This window comes from Clinocottus analis, unplaced genomic scaffold (assembly GCF_023055335.1).
Source record: "Clinocottus analis isolate CAN_PGR_092001 unplaced genomic scaffold, fCliAna1.0.p SCAF_18, whole genome shotgun sequence".
Lineage (NCBI taxonomy): Eukaryota > Metazoa > Chordata > Actinopteri > Perciformes > Cottidae > Clinocottus > Clinocottus analis.
This window is the reverse complement of record NW_027175909.1, coordinates 12310493-12328497: the sequence shown is the minus strand read 5'-3', so window position 1 is coordinate 12328497 and position 18005 is coordinate 12310493. Positions and strand designations below refer to the sequence as shown.

Here is an 18005-nt window from a genome sequence, read left to right as displayed (position 1 = left end):
GGAACTACACCGTGGTTGCGTGAGTATAACTATTAGCATTAAAGGTCAGGTTTTTGGTCTCATTTAGCAACTTGTTAACAAACGCTTTGTGTAGGACACCTTAAAGCTTCAAAATTCTGAAGTAGGGTATTTACTGATGTACTTTGTGCCAAAGAACAAAACGTAAAATCTCTTAAACTTGTGTTAAGCACAGACCTTATTTTAGGAATCTTACCAAAAACCCATTCAAAGAACCAATGTTGTGGAGCTGTTCATCTTCAGTTCTCCCTCACCGCTCTCGTGACACACCGACAGAATCAAATGGGTGTTTTCCAGTGTAAAAATCTGCCAGTAGCATCGCAGATAAGTGTTGGGTGTATGACTAGCTGCATGCTAATGTCTCTAACTATGCTACTGTACCAATGACATTTCAAATGCAGAGCATCTTTTTACCCCCAATTAAATGTTCTCAAATTACCAAACCAAGATCAAAACCTTTGGCATTAAAGTGAGATGTAGCCAGAGCACAGTGGCAAGCTGCATCGACTCGGGTCTCCATCGTCTCTTCACAGGCAATTTTGTTAAAGGTCCTTGATGCTTGCAAACTGCTTACTGCGGCTGTAAATACATCTCTCTAGACACTGAATCGATTGCCCAATCTAATTGACGACAGAGGCTGTGAAGATGTTACGGGAGAAGTAGAATGTATGAAGACTTGTGCCTCTCCGGCGCACTACATCTGAATCTAATTCCTGCACGCAGATGAATGAAATTGTAAAATGCTTGTGGTGCATAGATTTAACACATATGTACACATCAGGTTATGGAAAGTTAATTATGTACACAACTTTATTATTGGATGGCGCAGCTGGCCTGAGCCTTGTGGTCGAGTGCAGGAACACCCGGATTGGCAGGCCAAAATGGATAAGCAGGAAAACAAAAGGGTGTTGATGGCTTTCCAGGCAGCGTGCAATCAGCTGTGACAGACGGCTTGAAATCGGTCTCGTGGTGTGGAGCTACAGTAAGACGAGCCTGCAGGAGAAACCGCTCCTTTATCTCTGTCTGAAGGTCCTGGGAGAGGCAGGAAGTGTACCTGCGTACCACCGCTGCTGCTATACTTAGTCACCCATCCTCTCATAGTCCACAGGGAACCGTCCGGACAATACTGTTACCCAAGACGCAGTCGAGTGATGACAATAAGCATCTGTCAGAAATTGTGCAACCCCTCGCCTCCCCGGAAACGCACAACTGAGTTACAGCCCCGTGCTTTTCGCTTGTTATAATTTAGTTCATGAACATGTTGTCCAGGGGAAACGTGCCTGTTGGTCATCACACCTCTATATTTGGACTCAACAACTCAACACAGTCAAATTTAAATAGTAATTTAGGGGAAATGTAATGTCTTGGTTGGGTCCATCACAGAAAACCAAATGAGTGTCGACTTGTTTTTTTCCAACCCAGTTGTTTAACTTTTGTCTCTGTCCGACACAGGTATCACCAGGTTTGATCTCCTGGGAGACTTCGGGAGATTTAATTGGCTGGGAAACTTTTACATCGTGCTTTCATACAACCTGCTGTTTGCGGTCGTGACAACACTCTGTCTTGTGAGAAAATTCACCTCAGGAGTGCGGGAAGAGCTTCTAAAGGCCTTAGGTAAATTTATCTGTTTATTTTTCATGCGTCCTGAAGGTTTCTAACCAGCACCTTTTTTATTATACGATAACAAAGTAAAGCCAGACTGCACCACATAATCTTTCATTGTCCTGCAAAGTCTAGCAAATAATCCTGGCTTTTGATATGCTGGATATTCTGTGGAATATAAAGCAACAATACTTTGACTACTCAATTTCATCCCATGAAGGTTACGTCTGAAACACTGACAGCTCTAAACCTTCTTTGCAGCTTTGGAGGGAGATCGTTTATTTCTGTTTTTTCTTCTTCTTCTAAACAGCTCAACCTGGAGTCACAAAATAGAGTAAATTGCAGCTAGATCCAATGTGCTGCGGGACTGACATATGACAGAGGATGGGGCTAGTCTCAAAGGCTTGTGGTGACAGGTCCTGGATGTTTGATACACGGGGTGGGATTGGGTTAGAAAATGTCAGACAGAGGCACTGAGGGAGAGAAAAAAAAGCACATCGATATCTCTGTCTAAGTGAAAGTCTGAGGCTTTTTAATGAGATTTCTCTCCCTTATCTCTCCCTGCCCAGGTCTGGATAAATTGCAACTGTCAAACAGCCCCACAGACCCTGAATCTGGAAAGCTTTCGGCCAACGGGCATCAGAAAACTCTGTGAAAGGGACGATAGATCAACACACATACACACCTTAGCACAGCCAAAGGGAGATTTCGACAGTACTGCCTGACTACTGAAAGGTAAAAAGGATTGGAAGGAACTTAATAAACCCAGGCAGTGGCTGACGGATGCTGCAAATAGAGGCTGAGAGCAATCTAGCTTCGTGACATTCCATCCTCTGCGTCTCGGATGGAAGCTGGGACACAGCCAGAGATGAGACTGAGGAGGGAAATAGACTGGCATCACTGCAGTGACCTTGATGTTGACCTCAACCGCGACTGTGACTTTAAACCACCCATCTCTTGCTTCTGGGCGTCGTCCCTCTCCCTCCCTCCCCCAGCATTGTTACCTGTTTTCTGTTTTTCTTCTACAACCCCCTCGCCGCTGCACTAGACGAAAGCAATGTCAAACAATGTTTTTTTTTCTCTAAATCTTACATCTAACTAAAAGGCAAGGGGTTCTTTTTTTATCGCCATGCTCCTCTTCTGTACTCAGTATAGTAAATAGACCCCCTGCGATCCAAGTTGAGTCATTTTTCAGTCTGTATGTACATGGTAATTGCAGTTGATGGTCTCTAATCCTTGCTCTTTGGTTGTTGTGTGAACTGATGCAGGCATGATAAGGTGTCAATTTGTCATTTTTTGTGTTTTGTTTTAAGCAAAAAATGTGAAAATTACTAAATGTGCTTTGTAAAGCATGAAAGAAGTCAGTTATTCACTCATCACCTCCAATACATAAAACTGCACGGCATCCATACAAGTCACATGATATGCATTGGCACCGTCATTACTGATGGGCCTCATTCGTCTTTTTATTTGGCTTTACTGAAGTGCGCTTTAACTTTATTGATGATGTCATTAGTTTGTATGAAGTAGTAGGGTAAGAACTTCTTTGTAGGTGCTCTCGATTAGACTCGAGCTGCTTTACAAATGGGAAACTATGGAAGTTGTATCCACTTCAGTTCCAAAGAGCAGAACGCTTTAGTTTATTGGAGCTGAGCTTGTGGTTGTTTTTCCTCAAATTTTATTCCAAAAAAAACATCACATTCTTGCTCATCCCCCTGCCCCACCCCCCTCTCCCCTTCCCTGTAAAACAAAATATTTTAAATTCACAAGGCACAGAAAAAATGGTCAAATAGTTTGTCATTTTTGTAAATGTTGTATTTACTTGTACATAAATTGTGTTTTCATACTTCTTTTGCATTATTTGGATGTAAATATCAGGCTCCTGTTGAGCCCACTGAGGGTCTGACTCACTCGGCAATCTGTATTTTGTTGTACATATGTTTTTTTATCAACACCTAAATCTAATGCAAACCTGCAACAGTCTTCACAAACAGAATGCATGAGTGAGAATGTGCAACGCTGCGGCTGGTAGAAGGACTCGGTGACTCAGGCCTAATTTACATGTAGTTGTATTGCTGCATAATCTTCTGAACTGTGACGTTCTTTGTCTCTAGTACCACCTTAAATGCCTTATACGACAAGCATCTCGCAGGCTTAGTGTTAAGGGTGTTTCTTGTTCCGTGTTGTTCGTTAATGTACTCATACTTATGTGTACAAGTACATCGTTGTGTCTCTAGACAGTTCCACTGTGATCCCCTGTACGCCGCCAGGATTCTAGTGTCAAGCCAGCTGGATATAATGTGCACATTGCTTTTTGTCATGAATGTTTTCACAGTAGCTCTTATTGTAAAGTGAGAAGCTTAATTTTGAGACTCATTCATCTCCCATAAGGGTTGAGCACTTGCTAGAATAGGGTCGAGCCATCTAAAGATGTTGCATCTCTATTGCGTTAAAGAGGTCATGTGTTTTACTGGTGACTAAAAAAAAGAAAGTAAAAGAAATTTCAATTTATATATGCATTTGAAACGTTTGTTTCTTAGGACAGGGAATGTTCTATTTCAAAGCTGTCTACCATTGGTTATTGCTATGTTTCAAAGACTGGATTTAAAGAAAATGTTTCAACTCTCAGTTATGAAACTCACGGTGACGCCAGCTCCTCAAATAAGCAAATTGGACCCAGAATGTTTTGTAAAGGGTGGACCTGTACGGCTCAGAGGATCCCAAAACCAAAGCAAGATTTTGAGAAATATAATTTCAAGAGCAGTTTTACCAAAATTCTTAAACTGGCAAAAACATTTGGTAGATTTTCTAGTATGTTGTGTGCCATTTCATTGGATACTGTGAATAATCAACATGAGCCAAAGGGATGGGGGAAAAAAAAAACACTTTAAATGTTGGATGATTTGGTAAAAGTCAAAAAGAGTGTATGACTTGATCTGGATGAACGATATGGCTTGAGTTGGATTTTCTCCAGTTCCATCATGGTTGTGCGTACATCCTCTCAGCTGCAGTCTTTGGTGACAGTGAAGTGTCTCTCCCCTTATAAAATGTTGCATAAAGAACTGGGAGACATTTTCTATTCAAGCTTTTTCGGTTGCCTTTACGGTTCATCTCCGGTGTGCCGGGTTTCAAAAGTTGAGAGTTGGTCTGTAAGTGAAGCAGCTTTTTTGTCTGTATGTCAGTTGGTCGCTGCACGTAACTTTTGGTACATGTTTTGTGAATGTATTTTTTTATTTACAGTTTCTCAGTTTGCTAAATGTCTGTTTAGTTATTTTTTGATGTTTGTGTGTTTGCAAATAAACTTAGAAAAATGCTTTGTGAACATCTTTTCATTCATCATTGTGACACCCTGGACATCAATACTGACACAGTAGTTTGGGAAAAACATTTATTCAGTTTTGCTGCCAAGTTTCAGATGAGTTGATACCTTTCATGTCTGTGCAGTAAGTATAGACCTGATGAGCATGAAGCGCAACATTCCACCAAAGTGTACAATGTCTTGCTTGTTTAACCAGCACCATCAGATGCCATCTTAACCCTCGAACACTAACGTGACAAATAGTTACACCATCACTAACTATCACCTAATATAAATATACCTGATAACAAATGCATCTCACCAAATATATTAAAATACAAGGCAAATTAAAGTACTCTTCATTTATTTCACAAAACCAAAAACATGTATAATGAGGGGACCCTGAAAAAGGCTCGAAATTGGGTGAAAAACTAGGGAATCATCAATGAAACATGATTAAAAATATAAATAATGGAGCTATAAACTTGTTCTTTGTCAGGTCGTTCCTGGTCACGAGCTTTGTCCTGTGAAGGAAAAGTCTCCCTTCAATGGTAAAACCCACCCGAAATGTTTTTACTCTCCATCACTAACGTTGGGTACCAGTTACTGTAGCAGAGAGACACGCCCACCTTCATAACGCAAGTGAGCAGCATGAAGCAACACAAAGACCCACGCAACTCAGACAAAAGCAACTCAATGAAAATGACGTAACCACAATGTGTCGTGTGTGTCCCTGGTTAGAAAATCTTTTTGTGGTACACCGATCTGCACAGGGGACAGGAAGGTCTGCTCTCAACAGAAAAGGCCTCGAAGGCCTCCAGACAGCGCTGGTGGAAGAGGTGGGAACAGGACAGGAGCGCGGTGCGTCTGCGTTGTTGATGGCTGGAGGCACCGGCTTCTGCTGGGAGGCTTCGGCTGCACAATGCAGTCAGGCAGATGGGGCAGTCCCAGACTCCTCTCTGGACGACCTGTCGGTGTTGGAAACACAATGCAAGTTAGACAACCTGAAGGACGTTCGCACCCGGACCACTGCACAGCCCGAGCTAATTTGGTTCCTCTATGATTGGAAGGGGAAATAACCAACGCTGCCCTCGCCGCTGTCATTGTGAAGAACTCTCAACCAAATGTGTAAAAGCAACTACCCGGCGGGTTTGATCAGACGAGGTGATAACAAGTTTATCAGTGATCCTTACAAAAACAAAAGAAACACACGCACAGCTCCGCCAATGATTAACCAGAGACGGCTTCCTGTTTTTTAGGGGGCCAACATGCCCGGCCGTTAAATGTTTCATAACGAGCTGCACTCCGCTTTATAGAGTTTGCACCCGTGAAAAAAAGGTGCAAGGTATGTGTTGAAAGCACATTCACTGTTTGATACTCCGTGTCAAGGCTGAGCCACTCCTGCCTTGTGTTCAACCTTTTCACACCAGATAAAGAAGAAGAAGAAGTAGAAGAAGAAAAAAAAGGAAGAAAAAAAAAAAAAAGACATCTTCTTTGCACACACCCCGCTCCCTCTATGGAAAACGCTGCAACGAAAGCCAACAATAGAGCCTTGTGGAACAGAAACATCGTAATGTCTTTTCAATGGCGATGAAAAGCCTGCCGTGCATTATCAGACTGGGTCGTGTTTTTTGTAAACACAGAGGATTATTAGCCTACCCACCGCCATTCATTTGATAAAGTCAACGATCACTACCGGAGAGGCGTACTTTCTATACAGCAGCTGGGATGCCGTTGTCCCCGTGCAGGCGTTAACATGCCGGGGGAACGGCTGGGAGAAGAAGACATCTTCACGCGGGCCTTGTTTAATGATGGAAGTGTCTTCCGGTTCAGCGCAGGGTGACTGGTTCCTGACCTGGCTTTGTATCCGGTCCCAGTCCCTCTCCTGAGGTTCGGAGACGTGCTTTCTCTCCAGCTGCTGGAACACTCGTCTGCTCGATGACAGCGAGCGGTTGATATCACTCAGAAAAGCCTCCGTGTCGGTGTGACAGTAACGGACAAAGCTGTCATTCAACTCCTGCAACTTATGAGAAAGAGGAAAAAAAAAAAGAAGCATTTTAGTGGTACAAAGGAGGCACGTTTCATTCAGATGCACAATGGAGTCGTGTTTTCAGCGAAGACTAATTGTTTGTGTGTATTGTGGTGGCTGAGGCGTGCTGACAGGGTGCAGTTGTGGAACAGCCAGATCAATACAGTCACATTTCCCACTAGCACAGAGAATGAATGGAAACCAGTAAAAAAGAAAGAAAAAGGGAAGACGGTGCTGGGAAACGTGGGAACCTTTTCCGTCTTCTACACAATCAGAAATAAACATGTCTAGTACACAGTGTTTTTGGGCGTATTACTAAAACTAATGAACTACTAAACGTTACAAATGACGTGTCATGGAATTACTAATCTCTGTTCTTTTCACTGACTTCTATAATTATTGTAATTATTGCTAATAACTTACACAAATACTGCCCCATTTATGGACCAGTTTAAGCCAGAAGACAGGGTCCTTATTTCCCATTACTGCTCCATAATGTTATCCCTGGCTGAGTGAAATCATAATTACACATTCAGGTTGGGAAAAGAATTTTAAAATATAATTAAACAGAAGCGCCCGGTCCTCTGAAATTGGCTGACTTTAAAGACTTGTTTCCATTGTCTGTCCTCCCAGAACTCATCTGCCTTCTCCCATTTACAGCAGCTGTTGCTAGGCAACAATTAATGACTGCATATGCATATCCAAAACATATTCACATATTTAATAGTCAATTATTATATTAATAGTCTATTTATAGGCAGTATACGATCCAACAGCACTGTGCCATTGATCAATACACATAAATGTCTACATGTAACATGTCTGTCATTAACAATCAATCACTAGCGTGTCTGTTCATTAAAATGTCATAAAATAGTGACACCCATCGTCTGAGCAACAGACCAAAACCTGCAGAAAGAAAAGTAACAAAAGGCTCAGAGTTTAGAAGCTGAAACTAGACAATATTTGGCGATGCTGCGTGACAATTTACTCAAATTAGTTGATTACCAAAATGTCTGCCAATCATTTTCTGTCAATCCACTAATAGATGCAGCTCTACATTAATGTGTTGCACCACGTCTGGGAAACACAATGTCAATACTGCTCAATGTTACTGAGAGAGGGCCTCAGCACCTGCTTCCACACATGCCCTTGTTTTTCTGTGCAGGACACACCTACACACACATAAACACACGTACAAAGCCGATCATAGTGACATCAGAATTGCTTTACAGCCCGGCTTTTATCACTAATTAAACCAAAGTCGAGCATTTGGATGGAGGGTTTTATGAGCCCGGCTGACTTTTTCGCCGGTGAAGGCAAACAGCACAGCTCGGGTGACCTTTGCCTCGCTCTGCAGGAGATGTGGACGGGAGTGCAGAGAGAGGAGGAAGAGGAGGAGGACGAGGAGGTGGAGCGCAGAGGCGTTATCTCACCTCGCGGCAATCCATCTCGATGCCGCTGGTGTCCCCCTTAATGTGTTGACTCAGGGCTGGACCTCCGAAGTGAGTCGAAATTGAAAGCTGGTTATCAGATCAGCTGATAAGATTTCTAAAACTGGGCGGAGATGTTGGATTTTTTTAAATTTTTTTTTAAACCTTTTTTATTTTTTTTCCAGGAACACCTGTGGCTTCGTGGGACAAAGATGCTTTATGGCCTCCTGCTATCACACGGAAAACTGAAAGAATAGGTTTTTTCCGCCTCGCGCAGGTTCCAGCCCGGCACCGACACGTCTGTTTGCATTACAGTCAGCTAAGCAAATACGTCTTCCCGCTGAAAATCAAGTCAATCAGACCTGTCAGCGCCGCGTTGCTCAGCTCACAGCTCTTGAAGATCATCCTCAGTGTGACAAAAGATATGAGACAATCTCATGACCACCCACAAGCACTGAATCACACAGCGTGAATGTAAAGTGTCTGACAGCGGCTATGACTCCATCCTCAGCATGTGGACCAGGAGGACATGGCCTAATGTGTTAGAGCGCAGGTAATTGGCCCAGTAAATGCTGTGTCTTTGTTTACTGGACATGGTTTATAGGCGGGATGATAGAGACGGGCAGGGGGGGATGGGTAGGACACTCCGACCCCTGCAACACATTATGTGTGTGGCCTTTACACATTTGTCACTCATGTTTAATCAGCCTGTTTGAAGCGCAGTGTGCACTCTGCATGATTACTAACATAGAAATAAAAAAAGGTCTTGTAGAGATTGGACATAGATTGCATGAGCTATGACTGTTTTAAAGCAGGGTTATCAGATGGATTTGTCTGAGAAATTATTCTGCAAAAGATGATGTTGACCGGACTCATCTCTGGTCATCCAAAGACCTCAAATGGGGGGAGGTTCACTAGGTGGCAATGTTCCCTTTTCCTGAGAGCCACCCTGAAGGCAACACAGCCTCAGAGTCAAACGACCCCATCCGCTGCTTGCTCTCGAGTACAATTTTTTAAATAATTCCTTAGAGTCCCATCGTTGCACGGTTGATAGCTTTGAGATTCTGCTCGAGTACAAAGCTGGAAATGACAATCTGTGTCAGGCGTCCAAACATCCTGGTCAAGCTCACCTCTTCACCCTTTCCCATCCAACGCAGCAACAAAAGCTACTCACACACACACACACACACACACACACACACACACACACACACACACACACGTCAGACAGCTAGACAGATGAAGGAAACCCAGAACCCAAACATGCACAGGAGACGTCGAGCTTTTGTGTTGACCCTGGAATGTCCAGACTGTTTGACGAAAACACAAAACTCTCTCCTCATTAGTGGACGATCAGTGTATGATTCACAAAGCATCAAAGCAGCTGGAGAGGGTGAGAGCAGGTGAAGGTGTGTTTGTGTGTCTGCAGGTTAGCAGCGGGGTCAGCGAGTGCCTGAAACCCTCGAGACTTGACGTTTGTCGCGAGCTTTGTTTGCCTAACTAAACAGAATGTCTCGGGAATGTCGGAGTGAAATGGAGGAAAGAAGTTTCGGAGGCAGACGCTAGGCAATGAGAGTGTGTGCATGTTCGGTGTGATCCAAAGAAGCGTGATTGATCTGTAAGACCCCGTTGTTGGATTTGAAGTCGAAACTCACCTTTGCCTCAAAGTATTCCCGTCGCAGCTGTTTGTCTTTTGGGCAGATGGATTGTCTCAACTTTCGGTGTCTTCGTCGAGCGAGGTAGCCTCGCCAGCATGCTTGGATTCTAAACACACACATAGACCCACAAAATGCAGTCAAACAGTCACCGTCAAGGGTTAGGAAAATGTGGTGAAAGTCAGAAATTTGAAAAATACTTTATTGATTGATTGCTGTGAGTATGTGAAGCTATTAGCTTTTGGCAGGCCAATTGAATGCACTGGAAATGTATTGATCATTTCTCATATCTAAAACCTTAACCGAGCTATAATAGCAAGTGTGGTCCCATGTTTTCCAACTCTGACACATACAGCACACACAACATAGCTTGTGTACAAACATCATGGGTTTTATGAATGAAAAACAAGCAGTTTGATGAGGCCATGTTTTAATGTAAAGCAGATTCATTTTACTTGTCATAAAGTGTGCTGTATACATACATCATTGAACAGCAGCCAAACTATTATTACACATTATTAATATTACTATGTATTCTTACATGTATAAAGCATATTTTACATTACAGTGTTTTCTTCAGCACGAGATGAAATACGTTGTTTTGTCTCAGTCTCTTGGTGAGATTGTGATACATTGTTATCGTGCATTATCTTGAATCTGTTTGTCCAGTGCAATTATTGAAACAGGAAGTACTTTTTTTTTTTTTTTTTTTTTAACATTCAGTGCATGTACCTGGTGGCACACTGGTGCCTGAAGAGGCGAGCTGCATCGTAGATCACCCGAGCCTCATACAGCTCCTTTCTGCACATTGGGCAGCACCTCCTCCCAGAAAACCTCTCAAAGGCCTGCAGACATGCTCGATGGAAGACATGGGAACACGACAGCAACACCTAAAAAGAAACAGTGACATAAGTTATTTAGTGTATCTGAAATGAAAATGATATCATGCAAGCAATTTTATAGGTTGATATATATATATATATATATATATATATATATATATATATATATATATATATATATATATATATATATATTATATGGTTTGAAATGTCTCCTGAGGATGCTGCTGAACGTGTGTAGTGGTTTTCAAGTGCTGACAGAAAAAGCTCTCATACAGAATACAGTCTGTGCACATGCTGTGTGTGTGTATTTGAGCCTTAAGCCATGCTAAATGTGTGTATTCATGCACGTATGAGAATGTGTGTATCTGCCTTTAAGTGTTATTTGCTGAGAGGACAGAGGGAGTCAGCAGGACCCCCAGTGGGCCGGCTGGGACCTGGACTATAGTCTTTTCTACCTGGGAGTGGGGTTCTTTTATGGTCTGAAAGGAGACAGCCTCGGCTATTGGGCTCGGCACACACACCAGTTTACTCAGATCTCTAGAGGGCAGGGGGAGGCATATTGATTTCCCATTGTTTTGGCCTGACCAACACACTCCATCACCAGTGAAAGGGCCCCCTGCAGTGTACAATTTCCAGGAGCTCGACAAGCTATTAGACCACAGAGAAATTTCACTCCTCACAATGCTTTAAGGCTACACGCTACATTTTATGGACACAATATAGAAAAGGGAACAAAAATGTAATAGAACGCAGAGTACCATATATATTTTAACTCTGACTTGTATTAAATTAATATGAGCTGGAACGAGATGTGTTGACGATTGAAGTCTACGCAACTGCTGCTGTAAGCATTTTCTATTGTCATATTAATGCCTGTATGCAAGACTGTGGCACAAAAAACCCTGCATCGTTAGAAAATGAAGGTTTGCAGGAAAATGCCAAATCAACAAAGATTCCCTCCTGTCACTTTCCCTTGTTAGCAGGCTCTAATTAACTTTTTTTTTTTCCCTGAGTCAAACTAATATTTACATGCGCATCTATGGCAACTGTGCTTTGTGAGGCCGCCCATTGGAGTCCCACATTCTTGAGGAGATTGGCATCTTAAAAGGGGATCGGAAAAGGTGTAAAGGACTGAATGACCCTCACAGTAACACACTGATTGCTACATCATCACGTCACAGTTGAGTTCCAAGGCAGTATGGGTAAATTTGTACAGTTGTCTACACAGATTAGGACATACAGGAACTGCAGGGGGGAGGTGGTGGCTTTGTGTACGCGCCCATGTGTGTATACGGACACACAGGTTTCCCTGAGGACAGACAGAACATTGGAAACAAAATAAAAGGAGCTTTCTCACAGTATTAACAGTATTTTGTGTTGGGGGAATACCTGAGGCTGAAGGCAAAACTCCTCTCTGCATATTGCACAGGGCTGAGCCGAGTCCCCCTGCTGAACAGACCTGGCCTTGACCCGGGCCCACTCGTCCTCCGTCAGCCTCCCTGCAGGGCAGGCCACCAAACCCAACTTCTGAGCTAGAACGCAGAGGAAAAATACTGCTTCACAAAGAATTCCCATGAAATACTGTCTTTCTATAACATTGCCAGTGTTTGTTTTACCTAATGTTAAAGGGGGTGGAGCAGAATCCAGCACATATTCTCTCTCTTCGTGCTGATGTTGTGTCTGCAGGCAACTTTCCTCGGCTCTTTTTCTGGCTGCTTTTCTTTGGCCTCTTAGAAAGGGGTCAGAGAGGAAGTTTGGATGCAGCAGGTTGCGTGTGATGTGGTCTTGAAAGGCGACCGAGGTGAGCACCAACTTGTTGCTAGCTTGAGATGTCAAACCCTGCAAAATACAATGTAGATATATCCGTCACTGCATTTCCATCAGGTGCAAATGTAGACTGAGTATTTATTTCAGAGCAGGAATCGCATTAAACACAGCTAATGCTTTCTGTCTGGACACAATGATGCAGAAATAAATCACTGCACGTGCCAAATGGAAAACGGTATAATTGCTAAAGACACGCAGAAACGAGTGCGTCAAATAAATGACTTTTTAAAACTGACACAAGGCTCGCGGATGGTGAGTCTGCCCTCGTTTAACTCGTGACGTAGTGGGTGTGTTGGCTGTTTTTAATATCGAAAGAGCCGTCTGGAGTTCACGTCACGCAGGTGTTTAATATGTCCGTCGGATCGCAGGTGCAACTCAGGCAACGGGGCAACTTTCACTTCGTCTTTCAAACGACACGAGCTTCAAGCTTCAAGTCGGACGACGCCTCAAGACTGCGCATGCGTATTAGAAGAAACCCCGACGATCTGCGGCCATATAGTTTTACATTTTTATGAAAGATAAAACAAATCCAAACCTTCCGCATTGCCATCCTATCAACACAGTGTTGAATCGGTTGCTACGGTAACCAGTCCAGACCCGCCCTCCTCTCCACACGGAGCCTCTGATTGGCTGAGCTGAGACTTCTGGGTCAGCTGATTGGTTATTGATTACGGATTAAAAAACACCAGACATTTAATTGTGTGATGTTTTTCATTACATTTATCAGAGAATCATTCGTCTTTGTATTACTTTTGGTCTTTTATTATTATTATTATTATTATTATTATTATTATTATTATTATTATTTCAAAACTCAAATGGTACTAGAATGTGAAAAAGTACATTTGCTAAGTATTGCTGCCTATTTTCCTTTTTTGTGTGATTTAAACAAATACAATTATATTGTAATGGGTTACAAGTGTGTTAAGACAGAGTAAACAAACATATTCTAACATTAACATCATACATTTACCACAAAACAAAGAGAAAACTATATTTGTGTTTTTCTTTAGGACTTACTTTACCCAACTCAGAGAGGAATATTGCAGGTTTACTTTTGTACTCCACTTCATTGAAAACAATAGTAGCAAGTTGCAATGTAGATCAAAACATTTGATAGAACTTGCAGTTGGAAAGCATTCAAATGCTGCATTCACGTTCATTCATTAGTAAAAGTAATAAAATAACTGTACACTTTGCTGAAAATATATAATTTTATTGAAGCAAGATGTACTCTGCCACTGCTGATATTTTTACATTCGCAAAGTTGTTTATGTCTATCCCCTTCCATCGCCGGAGCTCTTTACAAACTATACGTGCTGTGTCTCAATCTCACTAATGATTATTTTATTGTCAGGGAGTTGTCAGTGAATAGTTGGAACCTGACCAAAGCAGGTTAGTGTCTATAGGTGACTCACCAAGCTGTCGTCAGAGTAGGCAGTGAACAAAGCTAAGCTGCTCATACCTGTGCTGTGAGCTAAGGGATCCCTCCCAGGTCACCCTCACACGGAAAAGCATACACACAAACACACAGTCCACACCGTCTCTTTTTGTGAGCCTGATGAAAAGTTTGCTTTATTTCTCACACACAGACTTTTAAAAAAAAAAAAAAAAATGCTTTGCAGCCTTGATTGACTTTGATGTGCTCAGTCAGAATTTGGTGAAAACAGATGGCCGAGGAGAGGGCTGACGGTGAGGCCTGTCAATCCGGGGAGTCCTCTAAGAAAACAAAGTGAAGACCTGGCTCTGGAAGAGGAGGAAACCCCTGAGCTTCTCAAGAGGCTGCTGCATTCTTGAGATTAGGGCAAGAAAAACGCAGACCACTGCTGTTAATGCCCCAGACAAAGGCGTGGAACAATTTATTAGTTAAGAATTCAAGCTCAGAGCTCAATCAAAGGCCCGTCGTCCACAATGCCAGACTTTGGGCTTTGGTTTGTTGTTTTAAGTAAATAATCATGCTTAAAAGATATGGCAAAGATGGGGCTCAAGTCCCCCATAAAGCCTGCATTCTTCCAACTGTCATCAGAATGGATTTCAGTGTGCGCTTTTATTTTCAACAGGTACATTGTTTGTCTTTTTCTCCATGAATACCATTTTAAAGAGCTTTTTATTTAACTTTCTTCCCCCTGGACCTCTTTACCTGATCTGTGGTATTTTTGAAAAGACAACTCACCTTGACGTGCAAAGAGATGATGACTTAAACGAAAAGGTAAAAAAAAAAAAAAAAAAAAAAAGAAGAAAGAAAAAAAGAAAGCGTTAGGAACTGCTTTGCAAGTTTGCACCGACGAGACGTTAAAAAAAGGAACAGTTCTTCAAAGAACAAGTCAGTGCTTCAGTGCATAATGCTGCGGTGCTCAGTGAGAGGACTGGCAAGATTTTAAACTAAATCATCTTCGGCACCTGTAAAAAATATGCAAGACACATATGACGGTAATCAATACTTGAGTAAATAAAGCATGTAGACTAGAGTGAACACTTTCATGATACTGAATCAGTGCAGACTCATAAAACGGGGCTGTGTCCATACATCACACACTGTGATGTAGTGCATTGTTGTCAAATGAGTAATTGCTGTGAGATATAGATGAGAGAGGGCAGCCCATAATGGTTAATTAACAATTATGTCAGCCAGTGAGATGACCAGGAGACCAATCACTTTGATAGGAGACAGTGGAGGGGGACAGAAATCAAATTATGTTATGACTTGACCCATAATGCTTCCTTAACATGACTTTAATCACTCCGTGGTGGATAGGAGTCCCCCGTGGCTATCTGGGAGGGAACCAGTCAGTGGAGGACAGCGATGCTTTACTATTTGCTGCTATCTCCTGCGTCATTGCTGAGTAAGTAAGCTATAAAAGAACACAGCCATCATTACAGCCGTTTGGTTGCATTTTAGAGAGATGGAGCTCCTAATGATTAGACATGTCCTTTGTAAATGAAATACAAATCACCCCAGGCTTTGGGTTTTACTTCATTTACTAAGTGCTACATTACCTCATACTTGGACCTAACAATGGATTTCCTATAAATCTCCGGCGAGTTGAAATGATGAAGGGGCTCACATATCACAAAATGTGCCAGTGCTTATTAGCACTTGAGAAGTTATTGATCGGGCATTTTGATTAATATCCGCTGGGGGGCTACGGTGGCATTCAGAGGCCCTTGGAGGCCTGCTGTGAAACTGGCTGGGACTTCTCGCTCTCACTTACCTCCAGTTTGTGCTGACTGCCAGCCTGAGCTCTGGCGAGACGACAACCACTGCAGCGTCTAGATGCCAGGAATAACTCACCCTCCATTTCCCAATTCTTCACCATTGTTTAGACATAATGAAAACAGGAGAATGGCTTTGGGCGGTTTACTCATTGGATATATTGTCGGCCTATGTGTATGGGTCAGCACCAGGGTTGGAAAACTGTTAAATAATTACCAATGTCGTGTTCAGAGGGTACGGTCCAACATCAGGATCCTGGGCTGGATGTTGTGAGATGCAATTTTAGACTCCTCCCCTACACACTGTTGATACACATCTTTTTGGTTGAAAAGATGACTGATTATTTTATCAGCAGCACCTAGCTAGCGAATTAAGCTAGCGGTAGCGCCATGAATTGGTTGACAACAATCTGGCCAACCTGTTTTAAAACACAAATCCAGTAAAATACATCTTAAAAATGCACTTTACTGTAGTGTAGAGTTAGTTAGAATGATAGCCTATTACAAGTATAGTCATTTAATTTAAACTGTGTATTATTTCGTTCTAACGTAGATCTGTTTTGCTTTAGTTTACATTAGATTTATGCTTTGCTGTTAAATTTTCATACAATATGTTTCACTTTAACATTACACAAAAACAGGATGAAGACTAACAAATGTCACTATATCAAATAAAGAGTCTGGCTGGTCGGAGGAGTTCAATTAAACTTCCCCTTTCCCTTTAAAAAGAAAAGAAAAACGTAACTTGTAACCGCACAAAATGGAGCGAGCTAATGATACACTCCTCTGACTGGTAGTGCTGTCTTTATGTATGATTTTCTCAACAACCGTTCCTCCGACCAACTTCAAACTCGGCAGGTGTATTGCTGAGGACCCAAGGAAGTGCAGTGTCGAGTATGAAACACATAGCATAATTGAAAAGGAGAAAATAATTCTGGAAGGGAACCGCTCACAATAGTAGATATACAACCTGTTTAAAGGTTCTGATCTATTGCATGAATCTGGACCAGAACAACAGTATTGCAGTTTGGGTTAGTTTTGCTTGAGCTGAACATGCAGTGATGATTTCAATGTAATGCCACTGTGGCGGGAACCGATAACTTCTGGCATGGTTGTGCGGCCATCTTTCTCCATAATGGACAATAATTGAGCAGAATCCATCAGTAAAGCTAGAAATAGACCACCATAATGGCCATAAATTGTGCCCTGTGAAGGCATGAGTACTGGAAATCCAGCCGCCCCCGCTGCGTCTGAGAGGCACTGCAACTTCTGCACATTCCCTTTCATCTTTACATTTTGACTCCATGCTGATTACATACAATGCACACCCAGTCGAGTCAAATCATACCTTTTAAGCTCAGAGTGCAGTCGATTGGCCTTTGAGGGGTGTTCCAGGCACAATGTGTGGCAGTGATTCTGCTAAAAAAAAAAAAAAAGATGCTTGATTGACAACTTGACATCAAATGTGTCTGATGTAATTTCCAGATCCTTCAGTTCTATGTGAACACCTTGATTTATGTTTCTAAGATCAGCACATAAAAAAGTCCAATCCTTGTGCTGGAAACACCAGGAAATGTCTGTCACGGCTGTGTAGAATTACACCCACATTCATCAACCCCTGTCAAAGAGGAGCTACTGTAAACGTGATTAACTTATTTTATTGTTTAAAAGGGCACCTGAATTAAATAAACAGGGCCGCTGGACACTTCCCAAATCCGCACTCGCTGCTATTTCATCTTGTTGGACGAGTGCAAAGGGCATAAAGTTTGCCTGTGCTGCGGGGAATGTGTTTGTGGTGAGTCTCATAAATGCCAAGTTCTTTGGGCAATAAGAATAAATATCACAACCACTCTCTAGAATTACCACATAATTGGGGACTTTCCGCGTCTGCACAGGACCCCGCTGTCTCCTCCTCCTACCCTACGTGTACTACAATGCATGAGTCCATATTTAGGCGATGAGGGGTGGGAACATAGTGGGACGAGCCATATTTAGCCTGACATTGCACACAATTTAAGAATGCTTCAAGACAACAGCAGCATTTTTTTGTTTGCTAAAAACAATAAACTGTGAGAAACCACATAT

General features: G+C 42.3%; 2 protein-coding genes across 6 annotated transcripts in view; one reads left to right on the top strand and one right to left on the bottom strand.

Moving 5' to 3' along the window:
• lmbr1 (limb development membrane protein 1) overlaps positions 1-4936 on the top strand; it is a 30564-nt gene extending 25628 nt beyond the window's left edge. For all 4 annotated transcript variants that reach the window (XM_068581467.1, XM_068581466.1, XM_068581468.1 and 1 more), the window contains exons 16-17: positions 1471-1632; positions 2190-4936. In XM_068581467.1, coding sequence (XP_068437568.1) covers positions 1471-1632; positions 2190-2275 — 248 coding nt within the window. In that variant the 3' untranslated portion in view covers positions 2276-4936. The remainder of the gene's footprint in view (positions 1-1470; positions 1633-2189) is intronic.
• Positions 4937-5265: 329 nt separating this feature from the next.
• Positions 5266-13291, bottom strand: rnf32 (ring finger protein 32). 2 transcript variants are annotated; one of them, XM_068581470.1, is made up of 7 exons: positions 13243-13291; positions 12497-12719; positions 12270-12412; positions 10768-10925; positions 10036-10144; positions 6774-6941; positions 5266-5886 (listed from the first exon to the last, which is right to left on the bottom strand). In XM_068581470.1, the coding sequence occupies exons 1-7, from the start codon at positions 13255-13257 to the stop codon at positions 5656-5658; spliced, it is 1047 nt and encodes a 348-aa protein (XP_068437571.1). In that variant the 5' UTR covers positions 13258-13291; the 3' UTR covers positions 5266-5655. The 2 variants fall into 2 exon arrangements, with proteins under 2 accessions (XP_068437571.1, XP_068437572.1); XM_068581471.1 differs by having other exon boundaries at positions 6774-6935.
• Positions 13292-18005: the final 4714 nt, after the last annotated feature.